The sequence below is a fragment of the Phyllostomus hastatus genome, unplaced genomic scaffold (assembly GCF_019186645.2).
Source record: "Phyllostomus hastatus isolate PE091 unplaced genomic scaffold, TTU_PhHast_1.1 phas_contig_150, whole genome shotgun sequence".
Classification (NCBI taxonomy): domain Eukaryota; kingdom Metazoa; phylum Chordata; class Mammalia; order Chiroptera; family Phyllostomidae; genus Phyllostomus; species Phyllostomus hastatus.
The window spans coordinates 29,543,859-29,566,904 of record NW_025333611.1 but is presented as its reverse complement, the minus strand read 5'-3'; the positions used below and the strand labels follow the sequence as shown (position 1 = coordinate 29,566,904).

The following is a 23,046-nucleotide window of genomic DNA, read 5'->3' as shown; positions in this document are numbered from 1 at the left end:
AAAAAAACGAGTATTCACTTTGGTGATCAGGCCACAGGTGCCTTATAAAAACTTTTATCTGTGACACCTTTGGACATCTAAAGGTCATTCGGCAGACTTTTATTCAGCATTTCTCTGTGCCTTGTGCTGTTTTTATAAAGATTTGTCTGCATCTGGGGACTCCTCTTGATTCAAGCTTGTCTCCCACCACTTCTAGAAATAAGCTATAAGAAATAGCTCAGTATTCCCTTGTGCAAAGTTCCTTAATGATTTTAATTTGTGGAGCACCTATTGTCAGGTACTTTCTGAGCAGACACTTTCCAGACTTTGAGCAGATACTTTCCATTTATCAGAGATTCCCAAGCTTTCTTTGTTCACAGAGCCCACAGTGTCTCAGTAAGTTTCCCGTCATTTCTTTGGCCAAAAGAAATACCTAACAATTCCATTTAGTAAGTAATTGGTTCCAAACAACCTACATTAGTTTTATTTCATTCCTAAATAACCACAATTATGTATTGACGGGATGTCTGTACCTACTGCACACTGCTCAACTTCTTCATCAGATTGGACACCAGCACCCTCATTTCACACTCCATGTTGATTTCCATGTGGCACTTGCTTTTTATCACACTGAAAGCCCAGCTTTGTGAAGATATGCCATAAATCATCAAGGAACACAGCACAATCAAATGTTGAAACTGTGACCCACCTCTGGTACCCAACTGGCGTGACTGTTTCCCTTGGAAATTTGAAATGTCCTGTGGTGGTACTCATGAGTTCACTGCAAGGCCTTAGATCACCTCAACACAGTGTGGAACCATGGACACACACTTGCTGTTCCATCTTTACAATGAATCTTTGTAGGTGCTACTCCAATATTATAAATCTGGGAATTAAGGCTGAGGACAGTTCAGTAATGTACAAAGTTCACACAGCTAGTACCCTGCACAATGTATCTCATTCCAGGGTTAGAACCACAGGTCATCGGAGCTGGAAGGAATCTCAGAGGTGATGCAGTCCCAGCACTCTTGTTTCACAGATGAGGAAATGGATGCCTACGAAGATACAGGATTTGCCCTGGCTGGTATGCCTCAGGGCATTGACCACACGCCTATGAACCAAAGGGTTGTTGGTTCAATTCCCAGTCAAGGCACATGCCTGGGTTGCGGGGCCAGGTCCCCAGTAGAGGGCGTGCAAGAGGCAACCACACATCAATGTTTCTTTCCCTCTCTTCTTCCCTTCCCCTCTCTCTAAAAATAAATAAATAAAATCTTTTAAAAAAAAAGAAGACAAAGGATTTCATAAAGACATACACTGGTTAGAGGCAGGGCTAGAGCCCAAGCCAGGCACCCTATATAATAATTTTATAAAATACAATAATATAATACTAAATATAAATACTAAATACTAAATATAATACTAAATAATTTTATTTTAATATTTTTAAAACAATTAATTCTAAAATATAATATACATCTTAGTAGAAAATGGCATAAAGCATATGTCTGTGTGTGTATATATCTTTATAAATAGCTATACAGTAAACACCCATGCAACCATCACCCAGATTGAGAAACAAAATACTGCCAGCACCTTCCCCAAATCATAGCTCCCACCCTTCTTTTTAGAGGTGACTTCTATCCTGACTTTTATAATCATCCTTTCTTTGTTTATAATTTTACCTAATGTTGCCATAGCCATAAATAATATGTGGCTTAGACAGTACACGGCTTACCCCAGGGCCCAGCCTCCTGCTCCAGGCCACCCTGCAGCTCAGAGGCCCCACTCAGACTAACCTTCACATCTTCCTGGCAGACCCTCTACTTCCTGGGTTTCTCATCCAGGTGCTTCTTGAGAAAACAGTACATGGGAAGTAAAAAGAAAAAAGTCAAAACTGCGTATCTGAAATGTTTTTATTGCATCTTCAAATATGATTGACAGTTTGGCTCAAAATAGAATTCTAGGTAGAAATAGATTTTCATGGGATGTTTTAAGGCATTTCTCCATTGTCTTCTATCTTCTAATAGCACTTTTGAAAAGTTTGATGTTATTCTTATTCCTTTCCCTTTGTGGATGCCCTCTGTTTTCCCCCCTGGAAGCTTTCAGGATCTTTTCTTCATGGTGGTTCTGGAGTTTGGGAGTGACAATGCTGTGCTGCACTACCTAGATCCCCCTGCAGAAATGCGGGACTTGCTCCTCCAGCTTCTGGAATGCTGCCACGACCCTCAGCTGTCAACCTTTGGGGTATGCCTTTTAGGGTTGTCCAACCTGCGACCCACAGGCTGCACGCAGCCCGGGATGGTTGTGCATGCGGCCCAACACAAAATTGTAAATTTACTTAAAACATTATGAAATTGTTTGTGTGATTACATGTCGCAATGTATTTAATTTGTGGCCCAAGACAATTCTTCTTTTTCCAGTGTGGTGCAGAGACGCCAGAAGGTTGAACACCCCTGCCAGCTGAAGAAAACTTCCCGGACCAGCCTGTACCCAACAACTAACAACATGGGAGTCCGAAGGCCCAGCTCCCTCACCGGAACTGACAACAATTCTTAAGGCCCATCCAGTTCAAGAGCTGCCTGGAGGTGGTTGCCTGAGGTCTTCACTGTGCCTGCATCAGAGCCCAGCTTCTCCCTCTGCCCAGTCCCGCTTCCTTTCTCTTCCTTCCACACGTGTGGATCCTGAGGGCACTGTCTCATAAGCATCCTGCCTGCAGCTCCCCGTCTCAGTTTGCTTCCCAGAGAACCGACTTGCAACTGCAACATGCCTAGCTGTGAGTCTTGTTTGCATTCATCATGTTGAACCATCAAACCCATAGGCCCCATATTACTGCTACTGTTTACCTCCACTGCGAGTACAGTGGCATTCATGCCCATTTTATAGATGTGCAAACTCATGCTGCAAAAGCAAAATGACTTGCACAGAACAGTCAAACAGGTAGTAAGTGGTTGCAATGGGATCTAAAACCAGGTCTGTCTTAGTGTAAAACCAGTGTGGTGTTCTTTGTTTTTGGAGTGGCTGTGGGAGTTTGGGCTACACACACTGAGTCCCAGGCATTCTGAGGAAGGAAAGAAGAACAGACACCAGAGTGAGCAGAAACATAGAAGCCAAGGACACAGCATGAACTCAGTTATCTACAGTCTCTCAGCACGAGCCGTTTTGTTCCCGGGAGAGAATCCTGCCTGTGCCTGTTGCGATAACACAGTATGCCTTCAGATACTACAGCACCCACTCAAATGAAAGCTGAATGTTTCTGCACAAGAGCTTCTGGTAAATATTGGGACAGAAACAGTTGGTAAAAAAAAAAAAGAAATATTAAGTGGTGAAAAAGACATTCTATCTAGTGTTTATCATTTCTGACAAAGATTTGCTATTTAATTATACTACCAGCAAAGTTTACGTCACATTGGAAGATTCTTTCTATCCGGGCCTCAATTTTTCTTTTATACAAATTAAAGGGTTAAAATAGGTAAATCCCATGGACTTTAAATACTTCATGAGTAACCACATATCACTGTGAACATCTATTCCGAAAACATCGACCTTCGTTCCTCAAATATTTATTAAATGCCTGCTATGAGTCAGGCACATTTTTAGACACTGGGGATATATAAATGAGCAAAACAAATGAAAGTCCTTGGCTTAAGGACCTGACATTGAACTAGAACACTTACATGGTTCTTACCCTGTGCCCAGAAGAGGTCTGAGCACTTTAGACAAACCGACTCATTTAGTCCCATGACATTTCTGTGAGGTAGGTACCGTTAATACCATCCCCATCTTACAGATGAAGACAAAGGTACAGAAACTCGAAGTTATACTAATCAGGTCCAGAGCCAAGATGTGAACACAGGCAGGCAGTCTGACTGCAGTTTCTAGGCTCTTATGTTATGCCACTGCTAACTCTGGAAAAATTCAATGGAACTACTTTCAAGATTAATTGGTTTTGAATTTCTTGCCAAAAGGTGATGACCTTATAAAGCTGGTATAAATGATCCATTTAAAAATAGTATGACCCTGGTTGGTGTGGCTTAGTGGGTTGAGTGCTGGCCTGTGAACCAAAGGGTCCCCAGTGCGATTCCCAGTCAGGGCACATGCCTGGGGTGCAGGCCAGATACCAAGTAGAGGTCCCATGAGAGGCAACCACATGTTGATATTTCTCTCCCTCTCTTTCTCCCTCCCTTCCCCCCTCTCTAAAAATAAATAAATAAAGTTAAAAAAAATAAAAACAGTATGTACTCAAAAATTTACAACAAAGAGGAACATTTTCTATTTAATATTGATAGAAATCGACAGAAATTATTCTTTTGGTCACCAATTAAAATTCTAAATAGAAATTATAACCACATAGAGTTCCAGTATGACTGTATATGCTATAATTTAAGTGGATGTAGTGTCAGCTCAGAGCTTTGAGAAATTTCTTTTTCATTATTAAGTTTCTTATTTTTTGGTTTACATATTTCTTGAAACAATATGACAACAAGGAACAGTAATATTCACTTTATTTTGTAGGTGACAACTAATCATTATAATATACTGTTTGCTGGTATTAACTAATGTCACTCACAGAAGGATCTGTAAGAAAGGATAGTCTGTATAAAACTCGCTGGTCCCTGAGCCTTTGGGTGCGCCCTCTGTTGGCGAGATTCGTTCAGCCCAAGCTTAAGGCAAGCTCCAAGACAAAGTCTGGATGTGGGCAGCCTGGGCAAATTCCCAGATTGTCCAATCAGTACTGGATGAGCTCTTTGATATCATCTTGTCCGGGCACCCTACGTTGCAATTGAGGAGGAAACTAGTGCTCAGAAGGGAAGGGAGTTAGTAACAGATGCAGAGCTAGAGCCCAGGCCTCCTGATGGGATCAACTGTCCCAGTTTTCCCAGAATGTGGGACCTTCAGTGTTAAAATTGGGCAAGTCCAGGGAAAAATAGGATGCCTCTTGGTTCTGGCTGTCCACCGCTTTTTAAAAATATCTTCAGGAAGCTGCATCATTCCCTGCTGGTCTCAAGCTCAGGAAGAACTTTCATCTATTCCCTTTGACTTTCCTTTTGAGTTTTACATAGAATTTTTAAAACTGTATTCTCCTGCCTATTGCCCACTTCTCTTCATCCCCTCTCTCTTGTTTTGTCTAGAAAAGCTGAGTTTGCAGGGCAAGCAGGGTTGTAGTCATTTAGGAATTAAGAAGGAGTGATGTCATCTCTAGAAATGATTTCACCCAACTTATGCTTCTGAATGGTCAAAATGACATCCAGAGAGTGAAGCAGCATCCATCACATGGGAGGTAAGAGCTGGCTTCTGAGTAGGTAGATAACTCCAGGAAAGGTGTGATTTTAGAGGCAGGGCTGGCTCTGACTGCCTCCTCTTCATCAAAGACCTCTTCTTCCTACCTATTCAAGCCAATGATTCCATCATCAGAGTTTCGTATCAAATGCGAATTCCCCTGGCAAAGGTTGGCAAATCAGCTGTCAGACTCTCCAAATGAATGGCTTTCTCAGAAACTCCAAACACTTCCCTGACTTCCCGAGGCACTCATCCTAGCCTGTGCATGCACAGCTCTGGCTCACACGCTCATGCAGTTGTTGGAGACCCAGCTCTTCAATAGTCTGCATTCTCACTGCATGCATTCCCTCTGTGTCCCCCACAGGACAGGGGCATCTCTCCATCCAGTACCATTTTAGGGCCACATCATAGCAGTGTCCCACATGAGAGCAGTGTCCCACAGGATAAAGTATAAACTCCTCTGCTTACATGTGGAGATCTGACTTGCTAAAGGACATGCTCTGGACAGGGCCTTGGTCTGTTGATTCACAGATATACTCCCAGCATCTAACTTGGTGCCTGGTACACATGGGTGCTTAAAAAATATGTATGTTGGTCAGCTAACTGATTCAACCCTTTCTACACACATTTATCACCTAAGACTTCCTGGCTACCCTCTACTCACAAACTTGAACAACCTGACCTTGCACATATACTCAATGGTCAGAATTGTCTGTTGCACCTTGGTTCTTGTGCTTTTTACTCTGGAGACTTCCTTCTTTCATCTCCAGCCCTCCTCATCTGCCTATCCTTCAAGTCCTATTTCTACTACAAGCCTTCCTGAGTATGCCAGCCCAACACGACCTCTTTTGCCATACAGCAACTGTATTCACCGCTCAGCTGGCCCTCCACCCTCCACTTTGCTTGTCCTGGGATTCTGCACGGCCCTGGTGCTGCGACCGGCTGTACTCTTTATTATCCCCCTGCCTCCTTTGCTGGTGTCACTTCAGTGAGAACCCGTCTTTGGCCCCCTGCTCTTTCTCTCAATCCCTCTCTCCAGTGCCCCAGGCAATCTCACTGCTTCCACTATTTCCTATCCCCAGTAGATGCCCAAATCTAGACCTTCAGAATTCAGTCCTCTCTCCCCTGCTCCTGAGCCAAATCTTCAACTACCAATCAAACATTCCCATTGGGCTCTGCTGCCATCCCGTTTATCTCTACATGAAGCTCTGATTTCCCAGGTGACACCATCACCCTTCTCCCCAGTCACACGGAGTAGAAAATGCTGAGTGAGCTATGGGTTGGGGAGAAGGGTGCATGGGAAATTAAGTGCCAGGACTGTCAGTTCTTCTTGAGAGACATCTCCATCTCTCCCTTACCCCCAGTCTTTGCCCACACAGCAACCAGAGTGATTCCTCCCCACACATCCACTTAAAACCCTGCAATGACCTTTCATCGCCCCTAGAATAAAGGGCCCGAATGATCTGGCTCCTGCTGCTTCCCTCAGCTTTCTCAGCTCCCCACCCGACCACCACCCGGGGACTATACCAAGAGCTAGAGAATCTGACCTTGGGGTTCCTCTGCTAGGGAGACTTCTCCACCTACTCTTTGCAAGGTTGACTTCTTGTCTTTAAGAACCTGCTCCAGCCCTGGCCAGGGAACTCAGTTGATTGTCCCATACACCAAAAGGTTGAGGGTTCAATCCCTGGTCGGGGCACATACCTAGTTTGTGGGTTCAGGTACATGCCCTGATTGGGGGTCAAATGAACAATTTTTTGGTGTACAGAACAATACTCCAACAACCTGAGCCACCCAGCCAAGCCAGGAATTCTTAATTTTGACTTAATATAAAAAGTAAAAGAAACAGGCATATTGATATGTAGTATCAGGGAAAGATGTCCATGATATAAAAGTTTAAAAACCAAATCGAGGATAACAGCACAATTTTATTTTTAAAATTATATATATAAGCATTTGTGTATGCAGATATAAAAATTCACACTAAACTTTTCGTGATGGTTACTTACAAGGGAGTGGGATGGGGAAGACTCTTTATTTTTTACATTATATGCTTCCACATTATTTAATTTGTTTTGGTAACAAGCATGAATCACATACTGTTTTTAAAACCCATTTATTCATGTGTATACATCAAGTATTTGTTGTTTGGTTGATAACTTTCTCATCTATATCTTATATCTACAAGTTTTTCAAGGACAAGATCATGTTAGAAGGGTTACTGTACACCCTCCACAGTGCCAACTCGAACTGCCTACCCATTAGGCAGGTGCTCAGTAAAGGCTGAAATTGCGATACTGAATCCCACATCAAAGCAACGAAGAGCCTGTTGTACTACTCACGGCCACCAGATGGCAGGTCTCCACCAGAAGTCCTCTTCTATGGCAGTGTTTCATTACCCTCACTCCCCCTCCAACCTTTCCACAGGGTACTTGATCTCATTGTGGTAGTATTATAAACTGGTTTTAGTTTTCTTTCTCGTATCAGATTGAGAACATCTTCAGGATAAAAATATAAACTAAGGATAATTCATCTTAGACCCATAAGTGTCAGTACTGGCGTGAACTCAGCAGTGGGTACAAGGTCCAACAGAAGTGAGGCCTGCTTGAGTGTGGTTGGTAGGAGAATAATATGGGTGTAATAATTGATAGTTTTAATTTGAACATTTCACCTAAAATGTCATATGGTGTGGTTGAGTGTGACATTATGATACAGGATTACATACCTATGATTTTGTAAAGAAGATTTTGCAATAAAAAAGGGGTGTTATTTGTGCCAGATCCATTTTCTAGAATGAATAAATGGATGTATATTTCTCCAAAAACTAATAAAATCCCACAATTATCTCCATACTTTCTTTCCCAATGATCAATTAAGAAAGATTAATTGGGCATTTCTGTGCCCTACCACGTGTCCAGAGATGGGTGTTTAGAATGGTGAAAGAATAAAAGATACAAGGGGTTTTGTGCCAACTGAAATGGGAGTCTCCCTGGAGGAACCCCTCCAGCTCCACACCTCCTTAGGCTAATGGTGAAGATGTAGCTTCTGCCACCTGGGCATCTCATTCCGGTGAGACAAATATGCTGTTCTCCTTGGAGAGAGCTCTGTGTAATACGGATTGACAAGGCCTAGCCCTCGGGAGCTTCCAGACTGATGAGGGAAACACACCATCCAACAAGAAACAAATCTAATCATGGCTTGCAGACCTATCCTCCCGAACGTACCCCAGCTCTCACAGGCCCATGAGTTCAACAGACCACCATCTGCTCCCGTTTTCCACTCAGGAGGGCCTCCTCTCCTCTCCTCACAAGGAGCACCCCAGGTCTGAGAGGGAAACCAAAGAATTCTCCTCTTCCTTCTCTGGGCATGTTGTTGAGGAAGTTTGCAAGTCATTGAGACTAAATAGAAGGCCTAAGGGAGGGTCAGGAGCTCAAGCAGCTGTGGCATTTGGACTGGGAGTCAAGTATCCCCAGGGGGTGGAGAGACAAGCTTCCAGGGAGGAGGGGTAAGACCAGAGATGGAGAATCCCTGAGCTCTGCTCTGTGTCACAGCTCAGGGGAATATGCATGGAGGCCCATTTTCCCCCTTCCCACACTCCTTATCTAATTAACAGAGGAGTGTAAAAAGTCAGAAATCCTATCTCTCTCTCTTCTGGCATTCTCCAACCACCCTCCACCCTTCTACTCCACACCTTCTCCCAATTTGCTCTGCAGTAGAAGTAGCCCCTATAAGCTCAGAGCCCTGGAAGGAGCCTCAAAAAGAAAAGTGGGGGAACAGGGATTTGGGAAGTTTAGTGAAAGTGCACATTTGGAAAGCAGTATTGGCCTGGGATGCACACCATCGTCATCACAGAGTAGTGACCAAACATCCTGGTCTGCCGAGGCTGTCCTCGTTTAAGCACCGAGAATCCCAAACCACAGGAAACCCCCAGTGCTTGCTTCATACTCCTGGAATCTGAACATTCTCAATACTAAAGATGGAAGGGAATTCTTCCCTTCCCAGATTCTTTAGATCTGGTCCCACCTCCTTCCTAGCTCCATGAATACCTTTCCAAAGTTACCTGAATTTATTTATTGTATTCTATTTACCATCTTCTACCCTACATTATAGTTAGACACACACATTACCTCCTACTTACTGGATTCTAAGCTCCTTGAGGGTTTATGGCTCCTTGAGGGCTTAAGACCTATGGCTCAGGAAGACTTAAAGTCTTATACATGATTGGAACAAAAAAATGCATTTTGTGTTAAAGTCCACACCATATTTTGCATTTTATGTCCCAGTGGCCTAGAGGGAGGGCACAGGGCTCTAATAGTTTTCTTTAAGGTGGTTCCTGGATTAGAAAACTGACTATTAAATTTTCCAGAATTTTTCAAACTGGTTGTTAAACACAGTTTTTATTAAAAATTAAATTATATAAACCTACAATTAAATAATATTAAAAACAAAGATAAGTACTCAAAATTCATCATTTCCTACTTATTTCTTACTATTAGCAATACTCAAGGTTATTTACATCTGTTATTTCTTTTTTTATGATAGGAATATATCACTATATGCACTATATGATGGATATGATGGAATATAGCACTATATGATGGATAATGTGCTACTGTTCATCTCTTCCCAAGTCCATGTTGGTAATTTGAAGTTGGCCATAGTGAAAGTATTTACGCTATGAAAATCACCAAACACTACCAATCATGGCTTCTGTCACACCAAAGCTGGTTGCTGAAGTCTACCAGCATACCACTGGTTCAGGGACACTATTTTGTCTGTTCTGTCATAGGCCCACTTGGTCTCTATTGTCATCTTCTGCTCTAGTCTTCATTTCAGATTTCCATTCTGGAAAGAGGGAAACCAAGAGTTCTATCATCATTAAAAAACTAATGGGATCATAGATCGGGGGTTAAGGAAATGGATGCACAGGTGGGCTGCAAACGATTTGTAGGCCAGGGTGGAGTGAATGCCGTTCTCTGGCTCTTCACTCCTTCCAGGAAACCTGTGTCCACAATGAAGGACTGTGGTCAGTCCAGCTCAGGTGTCCTATGTACACAGAGCCCGAAAGGACTCTGAAGAAGGCACTGGTTGTCCTCCAGGTATCTATCTTACATGTCTATCTTGATGGCCAACTGAAGAATTCAAAGATAACTAAGATGATTCCCATGCTGACAGGTAGGGAAGGCAATGGTCACCCATTTCTGGCCTCCAATTACCTGTGGGATTAATAGATGCTGTAAATCTTAAAATTAGTATTGAAGCATTCAAAAGAATTGGGAAAATGTTTAGAGGTCATTCAACATTCAACATCTTCCCTACTCCTTCATTTTACAGATGAAGAGACTGAGTCCATATAGTAATTAATAACTGGCCCAAGGTCACACAACAGATGAGTGACTAAAGTCCAGGACTCCCAATACTTGGAGCCAGTGGCCTTTCCTTAACATCTCAAGTTCCTTTTAAAGAAATTATATGATCTTTAGAGAATCTGAGCAGGATCAAGCACACAAAGAAAAGCATATTAACTTCCCCTCTGCTTCCTAGAAGAAAAAGGAAGGTGTTTATAGAGAACCAACTAAATGCCAGCTGCTGTGAGGGACAAAGAGGAATAAGACTCAGTCAATCAAACAGGAAGTGAATTTGGAGTCAGTCCTAAAACTCTTTCACAGGGCGGGTGAGGGGACTTCCTTGGGGCTAACAGGAACCCTGATCTGACCCCACAGTGAGTAGCATGGAAATGAACCCTGCCGTCTTAAGAAGTGAAAGCTAAAACTAGATTCTTGATCGGAACTAGTAGGAAACAGAGGAAAGGCCACTGGGACAAACTCAGGGTGCTTTTCCTAAGTAACTCAAGCCCCCAACACCTCTTTTCCCCAAGGAGAGAAGCCCACAAGCAAGCAGAGGAAAAGCTTGTTGGACTGAGGTAGAGCTTTACTCCATTAAGGACATTTGGCATTTGTGACATTTGTACCCATCCTTCTAGAAAAATTAAATTTAAAAAAGGGCATAAAAATAGGAGCCCAAATTTCTTATTAGATTCAACATATCTAAAATTATTCCATCAAGTAGTTATAAAAGTTTCTAAACATTTTCATTTCTGCACTTACCTTATCAGAAAGATAACAGTTTGCAGACTGACACCAATCCTGACTCATACTTTGAATTGCCCTAAAAAGTCCTGGGGACTCCTTTGTCCCCCATACCTGTCAGGTGAGTGGAAGCCTAAGCTCTGTTTCTCATCCAAATCAGGTCTGGGGTGCTGGGAAGCGACCTGGAAACCCACAGTCACACGGTACTGAGTCAGGACTCTTACTTCTTGCTTGTACTTCCCTCTGAACCCCAGCCTTAGGGAAGGGCTTCTCCAACTAAGGAAAATCCCTACCCCTTCACCATAATCCCCAATCCTACCTAACAGTGCCTCAGGTCCCTACTAGGAGGCAAAATCATTCATTCCATCATTTGTTCATCCATCTAGTCATCTTCTTAAGCACTACAAATATGAAGTGAATCTAAAAGACAGATTCCTGTCTAAGGGACTGACGTCCTTGAAACAAAGTGGTATGAGACAGAAAGCCACCAGTCTTTTGAAATACAGCCCTGGGTGCCCAAAGGTTGATTCCCACATCCACAAGCAGCTAACAAACTGGAGATCTAATCCTCAAGTACAAAATGACAGACTCTTAGGAATGAAAGAAATTTATGAGAACTTACTTTGGTAGAATGTGCTAGAAGGTACTGCTGCAGAGATGATCTCTGAAGTGTTTCTGCTTCATGATCACCAAGGGAGGATGTAGAAACAGTGCACCCTTTTACATGGGTTCCCTACATAATTATTAACACCTTAGAGATAAAGGCAGGGCAAGGGGTGGGGTTTCAATGACAGATAAGGACACTGCAGCTGCAAAGGACAGGTGACCTACTTTCAGGGTTAGGAACCTTGCCTGCTCCAGGCTACAAGATTCTGAGAAATGAGCCCTCAATCAGGAAGAGACATAAGTCTGACTTGCAGAGGAAAGATACCTCCAGGGTATGGAAAGACTTCAGACCCTCTGTCAGCCTGGGAGGGGAGAAGGGCTTGAAAGGGCGGGGTGGGGCGGGACTTTTCTTGAGGCTTTGGGCTGAGTCCCTCCTCCCTGGTCCCCCATTGGGTCAATGGCTCCAGCAGCCCTGCCAGTGAGGGACAAATGAAAAGAGCTGTTGATTTTTCCCCCTTGGCCATTCAGAATTTCCCCACATAAATACTGAGAAAGACCCTGCCCCTCCTCACTTTTTCTCTGGATTTGTCCCTGGGCTGAGCCTGGTCCCCTAGGGGTGGGCAGGGCCATGGGGGATCTGTTTATGCTTAGGGTGGCTGTGGGCATATGCTGTGCCACCTTCAGTGCCTCTGCCTGGTAAGTGCTTCCCCCGACGCCTTGCTCCCTGCCAAGGAAGCCCTCGTTATCTCAGCCCTGTTCACCAATGCCTCACTTTTTCTCTTTTTGGTAGGTCAGTGAACAATTTCCTCATAACAGGTCCCAAGGTAGGATGTCCCTGGCTTCTGTTTTCTCCACCCAGCTTCTTAAGGGAATTCTTCTGGGGAACGAAAAGAGGGGAGGGGGGACAGTGCCAAAAGTCCCTCACCCAGAGGAACCCATGCCTGTTCCTTAATGGAGCACTAATCCATTTAAGTCCTGCTCCCCACAACCCTGATTTGACAACCTGCTCTGAGCCAGGGCTGAAGCTCATAGTCCTTTTCCCTTGGCAAGGCCTACCTGACCTACACTACCAGTGTGGCCCTGGGTGCCCAGAGTGGCGTTGAGGAGTGTAAGTTCCAATTTGCTTGGGAACGCTGGAACTGCCCTGAAAATGCTCTTCAGCTGTCTACTCACAACAGGCTGAGAAGTGGTAAGTTTGTGCACCTGTACAAGGGGTTATATGTGCATGGAGATGGGCTTGTAATATGTGTGAATGTGTAGCATGTATGTGCACAGTGAAATAAAAAAGTTATCCATGATCTGCTGACCCGCCACTTGGCTACATGACCTTGAGAGAATTACTTCCCCCCGTCAACCCCAGTTTTGTCATTTCATTATAAGGCCAGCTCTGTTTAGCTCACCAGGAATATTGTAAGGGTTGAATGAGGTAAACACAAAGGTATTTCTTTACAAATATAATAATTACTCTATTGGTTTAATGCATGCCTGTATTTGATATTTGTATACACTTATCTTACACTGATTTGGATGAAATAAAAGTGGGGAAAAGGCTCTGTGTTTGCAGCCCCTGAGGAAGTTTCCCATCTGCCCAGCTGTCAAAAAGTCCCAACAGCTGAGGAGCTGAGAGATCACATTGAGCTGTGCCTCAGGTGGGGTGGGGTATGCACATGCGGGGGGGGGGGGCGGGGGAGGCTATTTGTAAGTATGTGTAGTAGTTTGCATAAAAGTCATTTACACAGGAACCATAAGGAACTGCCTAAAAAGAGTTGGGGGAAGGAGTAAAGAAGATGAAGACAAATAGAAATATTTCTGTGGGTTATACAGAAAAATGGGGAGTATGTGGAAATGAAATGGGACCATTGTTTGTAAAGAGTTTAGGAAGATATCAGCTCAGTACATGGGAGCCATGATCATTATGATTATTACATAGCTCTACTTTCATGTCAGAAAGAAGAAAAGTCCCTTCTGTCTTTCCTAAGACAGTCTCATGGCCCTAAGTCCTCACTGCCTGAGGACTGAAAGCAGTGGCTAATGACTAGAGGCCTAGGCTGGACTTCAGGAGAGAGGAGCCCTGGCCCCAACACCACACACACACAGCTGGAGAGGAGAGTGGCCTTGGTCTCATTTCTCTGCCTCTGGGTTTTACATTCCTTCCCTCTCTGTAGCACGGGGATGTTCATTCCTGCCTGAACGAAGTAAAGATGAAATAAGGAGATATGTGCTGATCTCTCAAGTATAAGAACATTCTCTTAAACCAAAAGGGGGTGGGGGACAAGGAAGAGAAACAGCATTGCTTCTCCAAAGCCTCTGCTTTGGGTCATCAGAGTCCAACTTTCCAGTTCTCTTTCTCTCTCAAAGCCACCCGGGAGACTGCATTCATTCATGCTATCAGTTCTGCTGGAGTCATGCACACCATCACCAAGAACTGCAGCATGGGCGACTTTGAAAACTGCGGCTGTGATGAGTCAAAAAATGGGAAAACAGGTAAGTTGGGCTCCCTGATGAGAGGAAGAGGTGAAGAGTGCAGAGCTACATGCAGACCAAAGTCTTCCAGGGAAAGGCTGAGGGGCACAGCTCCAGCTCCCTCAAATCCCTGGACTCCAAGAGCAACTTCATAGGTGGGAGGTCCTGGACCTAGACTCTCCTGAGAGCTGAGCTGGGGTCCATGATTCCAGGAACAGCACGTAGCTCTAAAACAAGGCATCTATAAATGAGGAAGCCAGAAACAGTTTAAAGCTAACCTTCATATATCAGGGTTAAAATGGCTTGTCCATAATCCAGAGCACTCAAGTATGTCACCTAAGACTTACTCAGATTTGTCACTGATGAGGGAAGAGGCAACTCTAACAAGACTATTAAAGGATAATGGTGCAGAAGTCCAGAATGTCTAACCTAAGATGAACCTTTGAGGTTAGCTAGGCCATCCTCAGTGTGCCTGCCTTCACTGTGGGTATAGAGACTAATTACTGAGAGCTAGGAAGTACCGGAAGGGTGGACAGTTGGCTTTGGAAACAGGAACACCCCCCAAACCCAAGTACCTCTATTTCTCTGTCTCACCTTCAGCTGCAGCTTTATATGATTCTAGAGCACATGGGGATGGCTTGGCCGTGCCAGCTGACATGGCCATGTCTCTTCTCCTGGGACTTGGTAGGGAACTGTATGCAGAACTTATTCTGTTCTTATGTGTAGGAGGCCATGGCTGGATCTGGGGAGGCTGCAGCGACAATGTAGAATTTGGGGAAAGGATCTCCAAACTCTTTGTGGACAGCCTGGAGAAGGGAAAGGATGCCAGAGCTCTGATGAACCTTCACAACAACAGGGCAGGCAGGCTGGTGGGTATAGGAGTTGGCCAGTCAGCCATCAGGCTCAGTATTGGCAACAGCTTCATATCTGTACAACATTTCACAGCTTGCAAGAGCTATCTCCTATCCAAGTTTCATCCTCACACCACTCAGGAGGACTGGGATGGCTCCCCCATTCTCTGGATGACAAAGCCAGTTAAGGTCAAGCCAAGTGGCTTATCCAAGGCAATACAACTAACTAACAAGCATCATAGCCAGACAGTGAACTCAGATCTTCTAGTCTAGTCCCCTTATGACTAACCCTTGTGCTCTGGCCCCTCCACAGGCCTTGCTTCCATGACTTACGTTTTTAACCCTTTCAACTGCATGTTCTAGGAAATTAACAGGGGCTTATCATCCAGCCCCTGTCTTAAGGTCTGTCTGGGCTTCAAGGGATTGGGACTGACCTAGGCTTCTCTGGAGGGTTTATTCTCTGCTAAGACTTCTGGTGGGGTGGCAATCCCTGGAGTATTCTGATCTCAGATCTGGGAGCAAGTTGGATTTAGAGTTAAGAGCACAGAAATTTCCCTTTGAATCTATATTTAGATGTTCTGGTTGCCCAGGGCAAAAGGAAGAGGTCTTCAAAGCAATTACAACCATGGGTAATTGCTTTGGGGTAGGGGGATTTCAACTCTAGGAACTTCCTTCCCTCTGGGAGAGGGTCCAGAGCACAAATCCAGGTCCTCACAAATACTCTATCCCCCAGCTTCAAAACAGTAACAGTGCCAATGACCATATTTTTCTCTATAATTTACCAGTACTTCCTTGATCATCCTTATTCCAATTAGGCAGATAAAACTACAAGCTCAAGAAGTGGCGAAGTTTGGGCCTGGAGCCTAGGTTTCCTGACTCCAGTAACCTTTTCAACACCTGTCTGGCTTTCCTTAAGAATTTCCCAGGGGAGATTTAAAATCACCAGTACCAAGGTCCTGAAGCCCTTGAACACTCTAATTGATAAGATCCGAAGAAGGGCCCAGGAATAAATATTTTTCATGGCCTTCCCCAAGTAATTCTGATGTTCCTCCAAAGTTAAGAAGCACAACTCTAAAATATTCTATTTAATTGCAAACTTTTGGTCTTCCCTACCCAGAGCTATTCTCTCATTTGTTCTCTATCCCTCTCTCTCTCTCTGAAGGCAGTGAGAGCCACTATGAAAAGGACCTGCAAATGCCACGGCATCTCAGGGAGCTGCAGCATCCAGACATGCTGGCTGCAGCTGGCTGACTTCCGGGAGATGGGGGACTACCTAAAGGCCAAGTATGACCAGGCACTGAAAATTGAGATGGATAAGCGGCAGCTAAGGGCTGGAAACAGTGCCGAGGGCCGCTGGGCACCCACTGAGGCCTTCGTTCCTAGTGCAGAGGCTGAGCTGATCTTTTTAGAGGAGTCACCAGATTACTGTATCCGCAATTCCAGCCTGGGCATCTATGGCACAGAGGGTCGGGAGTGTCTGCAGAACAGCCACAACACATCCAGGTGGGAATGGCACAGCTGCAGGCGCCTGTGCACTGAGTGTGGCCTGCAGGTGGAAGAAAGGAGAATTGACACCATCAGCAGCTGTAACTGCAAATTCCAGTGGTGCTGTACAGTCAAGTGTGACCAGTGTAAGCATGTGGTGAACAAGTACTATTGCACACGCTCCCCAGTCAGTACTTGGCCCCTAGGCAAAGGCAGCACCTGACAACACCCACACAAAATTATTTGCTTAACTGAATGACAATGGAGGGGGACACAGCTTCTCTCTTGGAAAAAGTAGATTGAATAACAATTAGAAAATCACAGGGTTGGCCTGTAGTCCTCCTGATATCTGTTATACATGGGAAAATTGAGGCTCAAGACTATACAGCATATTCCTGACAGAGCTGAAATTGGAACCTGGGCCTCCTTATCTGGGCACAGCCCATTTCATCTTCCTACACATTACTTCCTGGTCTTTATACCTGTACTTCTGCAGCTTGTTTGGTTTGGAATCCATATCCAGAAGGACCTTCAAAGTACTGTTCCCTGCAAGTTTCAGACCACATTCAACACAGCTGTGCTGCTGAGAATCAGAAGGAATGGAAGCAAAAAATTAAAGAGTTCTGTCCAGATTCCTAAAGGAGCAACCTCCCCATATTCTGACTAGTTCCAAAAAGACCAGCTAGGAGTTCATGCAGATGAGTGGGCAGAGACAGATACCTGCCTGGTGAATGAGAGGCTTTCAGGGTGTTCAGGTTTTCACCTGAGTAATGCACTTTTGAAAAATTCTTCCCACCCACCCCTGGGGAAACCAGGAGCCAACATAACCTGAGGACTTTTCCAGCTCAGAAACCATTTCTGGGGCCCTGAAGAAGTAATAATGGTATCAGTGTCCCAGTAAGTGGACAGGTGACAACAACTTACCCAGACCCCGCTTCCCCAGTCCCAGAGAGATTTACCTGCAGAGAGCTGTAAAATGACTCTATTTTGTTATTTTCCCAGATTGGGAACTGAACTTTATTTTGTAATAAATGCTTCTAGAATGTATATCCAGCTGAAGCCTTTTATTTCTCTCTTTGGAAAACTTAGGATCAGAAAAGGGATAGGAAACCCTGCTTCTGTATTCCAATTATGCACAAGGCTAAGGGAGAAACTGGAACTATTCAACCCCCTAATATCAGTATCTGACAGATAATAAGATTGAAACCAAGGAACTGGCCAAGAGGAAAACAATCCAGACTCCCAGATTTAAAAGGTGTCATTTTAATGCAACCAAAGCAACTTGAGGAACAAGGAAGCCCTTTGAACTTGAACCATATTCAAAGTATGTTTACTCTCTTAACTTGGGCTTCCTGTGGAGTCTGTACACCAAGGACCTGGGCCCCAGGGCAAGAGACTAGGAAAGTTGTGGATTCTACCTTCCTCATTTGCACTTCTACATCTTCCACTGGCAATCTTTGGGGGAGGAGTAGTTTCCCCATAAAGGCCCTAGGGACACAGCCATTGGTCTCCTAAACCTGAGCATTTCACCCTGGGTGGGGGGAGGGGCTCTCTTCTCTGCAAAGCACAAGCATAAATTATTTTTTAAAATACCAACAGGAAATAACCAAGCCTTATTATTATTATTATTCTGAGTGAAAAGGAAGGTGAAATGTTCACTGAGAAATTTGGTGTCTCAAGAGAAACCATAAGCAGGTGCCTTGAGGATCCACTCTGGTGTTTTTAAAAACCAGATGCCAGAGACAAGAAGAAATCCATAAAAATGTAGCCTATGTCAAAAAAATGGAACATTTCCTCTACCTCCATCATTCTAAGGAAGGTACAAAAACACACTACAGTTAGCAACAGAAACATGGGCGGGGGGGGGCATGTAGAGGTAGTAGATGGGGGAATGGGAGAGATGCTATCTAAGCACAGAACTGTGGTGAAAAATAGGCAACCAAAAGATTATTTCCCTGTGATTCCAAGAAAAAAACACATAAAGGTATCTTTATGTGTTAAACCCTCAATAAACAGGTGCCAAAGCACCCATCATGACACCTGAGCTGTGATGCGGTGTGAGGGAAATGAACAACCACGGTTTTCTCCCTTTATTCTGAACTAAATCTCCATCCAAAGAACCTAGGTACCTGCTGCTTTGACATTTCCCCCAGGACCTTGCTGACGTTCCCAAATAATCTTAGGGGGGATTTTCAGGAACAAACCGTCCCTGCTGCCCTGTCCAAACTGTCATTCAAGAATAAGATGCCTTGTGTTTTCTGTGGGTTTATATCTGAGGTTTTCACTAATGAAACCCAGAGCAAATTGGGAATTCCATGAAAAGTTTGTCAACTTCCCCAAAAAGCCCATAGTCCCACTCCTTCCAAGCCGCATTCATCTTACTCTCGTGGCAATCAATCACATCAACCAATCCTCCCACACGGACCCTGGCCCAGAAACTAAAGGAATTTGAATTTCTCTACATCCATCACCTTCCTGTCAAGGATTCATTCCAAGGCATTACAGTGACATTCAGATTCATTAGTTACCACCCTGCACCCCTTCCTTTTGGCTCATCCTTAACAAGGGGGCTATCATTAAGGTGACAGAACAGTAAAACCCCCGTGTTCAATAGGTTCAGGACCCAAGACAGGAAGATTGGCCACAATCTGCTGAAAAAGGAGTCAATTCAATGAAGGAAACGTGTGTGTGAGCCTATTCCCATGTTTTAGTAAATCCAGATACTGCACTTCACATCACCTAGAGAAAGAAGCCTATATTTTCTCAGTCTAGATTAAAAAGAATATCTTTATGCTTGTCAGGCTCCTACAGATGTTTTCCTCCTTCTTCTCTGCTTTCTTCTCACTTGACTTTTGCTGTAGGTGGAATTAGGACTCCTTTTCCTAGAGTGTCCTATGGTCCCCTGACAATCTCCTCGGGGCTTGCTGGTGGGTTATCACACAGGTAAGGGTGGAAAGGAAGTGACTGACCACCTACTAAGTGTTACATACTTAATATATATTATCTCCTTTAATCCTCAAAACAATCTGATTAAAATGTTACGGTTATCCCCTTCTCACTACTACAGAAAGTGGCTCAGAGAAGGTAAGCATCCAACCTAGAGTTAAACGCAAGAGAGATGGATTTGAATTGGAGCCTGCTACCAAAACTCTGTATGCACCACTTACACTCTGGGCACTCTGGGAGCCCAGGGATCTCCAGCCATAATCTTTATAGTACTGACAGCTTTGTTGAGTGACTACCATTCATATGCAGTAAAAGGTGTCCTCTTCCTCCCCCTTCTGTAAATAGAGTCACATTTCTCAGCCCTTCTCTAGAATGAAAAAACCTAACTTTTGACTTGCAAAGGCCTTCGTTAGAATGATAAAGCAGATAGCCTGACTCCTGCTGACTTAGGAGGGCAGAATCCTGGTTCTCAGGGGATGCTCAATGAAAAGGGCTAACCATTATGGTCTATATTAGAGGTCAAAGTTTCAAAAGGAATGCCAAAGGAGGGGTGTTTATTTTAGAGGACAAAGGAAGGAAAAACAGGATTCAGAGAAAGATAAATTTCTAGCCCCAGATCACAAATTACTCATAATTTTTATCACAAAAGGCAGTGACTTAGAGTCCAGATGTTTGTATTGGGAGAAAATGAAATAAAAGCTAGGACCAGAGCAAAGAAGAGGTTAAAGACATTTATTTGGTAGGACTAGAGCTCCAAACCACCTAATCCTGCAGCATTCCCTACACTGAAGGAAAGCTGGCGTTAGAGGAGAAAAATATCCCACTCAGGATCGCCAAGTGAGACAGCTAGACATAATACTAGGCTCCAAGGCCCTGAACACTGTCTATGGCTGGTGCTCTGCCCACCCTGTCAGGCTGCCCTTTTCATCAGGAGAGTGATGCACGATGACCAATGGGAAGCATTAAGGAAATTAGGCCAGGGCTGTAGGAAGTTTCAGACTGAACTTGGTCAGGGAGGGAATAGGGAAGCTATGAGTAATGAAAGTGGGGATGTAGATAGGAGGGTGGGTGGGATGTGGGTAAGGGAAAGGCCCAGTGACGCATCAGGTACCCAAATTTATTCCCGTGTTCTTCTCAGCTCCTCGGGTACCTCTGCAGACCTAAATGGAACTTGGTAATCCTGAGAAGATCCCTTGTCATTTCATCATCAAGAACTTTTTGCAGCCTATACCAGATCACTTGATTCAACCACCTGCTTCTTAACGGGAGAGCTCCCAATTCAAAGCTGAAGGGAAAGAAGAAGTACATTGTACAGTGTTCTGAAATACCATTAGGAGAAGGAAGCCAGTCCTTCCCCACCTGGGAGTGTTTATTAGGACATTTGCTGCATGTCTAACCTGAATCAGCACTGCTGTATTTCAAGCCTACCAAATCTTCTAGGACTTCTCATGGATTCAGGCCTTCGAACACGTCTTTTCTCCAAGCTAAGAAACCCTAATTACTCCAGTTTTCCACTGGTTCTCTCTCACACTCTTCTTAGACTGTCTTCAAATGAAACTCCTTTGGGTTTCTATGAGGAATTTGTGGGATGTGAATCCTTCTCAAGCCTCAACTGTCATCACCTCTTTGTCCTCAAGTATCTGAAGAATCTACCCATTCTTAGCTGTCACAGAACTCTGATGGCCCTATCAAGTTCCTCTTGCATTCTTCCCTTGTCCAAGTTCATTTCTAACTCCCTCCATTTCAGCCAAGTAGTCTTGATTCTCAGCTCCATCAGCTGCGACCTCAATCATCACAGTCCTCCTGTGCTAGGGACTTGAGGTGGTGTGGGTGCAAGAATATGACCTGACAATCAGGACACACTTCTTTCTCTGCTCTCACCTGTGGAGAAGTTACATACCTTAAAGTTCCAGTTTTACCCTGGCCAGGTGGCTCAATTGATTGGAGCATCATCCAGTACCCCAAGGTTGAGGGTTCAGTCCCTGGTTAGGGCACATACAAGGATCAACCAATGAATGCATAAATAAGTGAGACAAAATTTATGTGTTTCTCTGTGAAATTAATAAATTTTTAAATAACATTAAAATTAAAATTCCAGTTTTATTTCTCTGCTGATGACTCCTAAATCCCCATCTCTGTGCAAGCACTAAGCACCACAGCTGTTATTTCATAGGCCATTTCTACTTGAGTGACAGAATTGATTTTTCGTTTGACTTCTCTGTTTCCATCAGTGGTCAATTACATTTTCAGTGCCTGAGGCTTACTTCTAGGTCATCCCTGATGCCTCCCTCTGCTGAACTTTTTGTATTTAGTCATCTTTCTTTGGTTTGTCCTCCTAACCTATCCCTTCCTTTCCATTACCTTTGCCTCCACACTGGGCTGTCTATTGTACCTTGTACCTGACTGTCACACAAACTCAATAACTGGTATTTTGCCTCTCAACTCTCCACCTAACACAGTGTTACCATATTTATCTAACAGACGACATAATTCAATTCATCATGACCTGATTTAAAAAAAAAAATTGTGCCCTGACTGGTGTGGCTCAGTGGACTGAGAGCCAGCCTGCGAATCAAAGGGCCGCTCATTCAATTCCCGGTCAGAGCACATGCCTGGGTTGCAGGCCAGGTCCCCAGCAGGGGGCATGCAAGAGGCAAACACACATCAATGTTTCTTTCCCTCTCTTTCTCCTTCCTTTCCCCCTCTCTAAAAATAAATAAATAAACTCTTTTTAAAAATATATTAAAAATTATTTTAAAAATTGTGCTCTGCTGGTGTGGCTCAGTGGATTGAGCGCCGGCCTGCAAACCAAAGGATTTCCAGTTTGATTCCCAGTCAGGGCACATACCTGGGTTGCAGGCCAGGTCCCCAGTAGGGGGCATTTAAGAGACGACCACACATTGATGTTTCTCTGCCTCTCTTTCTCCCTCCCTTCCTCTCTCTAAAAATAAATAAATTAATTAAATAAAATAAAAATTACAATCCTAGAAAATAAAATCCTAATTATCTGGCCAGACATTTAAAAAATTATATTGTCTTTTTTTAATAGATTTTATTTATTTATGTTTAGAGAGAGAGGAAGGGAGGGAGAAAGAGAGGGAGAGAAACATCACTGTGTGGTTGCCTTTCACCTGCCCCCTACTGGGGACCTGACCCACAACCTAAGCATGTGCCCTGACTGGGAATGGAACCGATGACCCTTTGGTTCACTATCTGGCACTCAATCCATTGAGCCATACCGGCCAGAGCTGGCCAGACATTCTTTTTTCCCCACAATCAAAACTTTATTGAAAAACCAACACCAAAATAGGAAATCATTGTTGTATACTTACATAAAATTAAATGTAATTGCA

The 23,046-nt window shown here is 44.0% G+C and overlaps 2 protein-coding genes across 4 annotated transcripts in view; one reads left to right on the top strand and one right to left on the bottom strand.

The window, feature by feature from the left end:
* FAM13B (family with sequence similarity 13 member B) overlaps positions 1-12,019 on the bottom strand; it is a 102,442-nt gene extending 90,423 nt beyond the window's left edge. For all 3 annotated transcript variants that reach the window (XM_045822568.1, XM_045822577.1, XM_045822585.1), the window contains exons 1-2: positions 11,965-12,019; positions 1,776-1,826 (exon numbers count right to left, since the gene is read on the bottom strand). The gene's annotated coding sequence lies outside the window, so the exon portion shown is untranslated. The remainder of the gene's footprint in view (positions 1-1,775; positions 1,827-11,964) is intronic.
* Positions 12,020-12,576: 557 nt separating this feature from the next.
* On the top strand, positions 12,577-17,414 carry WNT8A (Wnt family member 8A). The gene is made up of 7 exons (XM_045829708.1): positions 12,577-12,644; positions 12,739-12,772; positions 12,999-13,137; positions 14,307-14,432; positions 15,138-15,280; positions 16,425-16,958; positions 17,247-17,414. The coding sequence occupies exons 1-7, from the start codon at positions 12,577-12,579 to the stop codon at positions 17,412-17,414; spliced, it is 1,212 nt and encodes a 403-aa protein (XP_045685664.1).
* The last annotated feature ends 5,632 nt before the right edge of the window (positions 17,415-23,046 follow it).

Excerpts from the sequence above, each read along its gene's own strand:
- WNT8A (XM_045829708.1), top strand. The coding sequence starts at position 12,577 with ATGGGGGATCTGTTTATGCTTAGGGTGGCTGTGGGCATATGCTGTGCC. Across the intron at positions 13,138-14,306 it reads TCACAACAGGCTGAGAAGTG|CCACCCGGGAGACTGCATTC; the intron begins GTAAGTTTGTGC and ends TCTCTCTCAAAG. Across the intron at positions 15,281-16,424 it reads ACAACAGGGCAGGCAGGCTG|GCAGTGAGAGCCACTATGAA; the intron begins GTGGGTATAGGA and ends CTCTCTCTGAAG.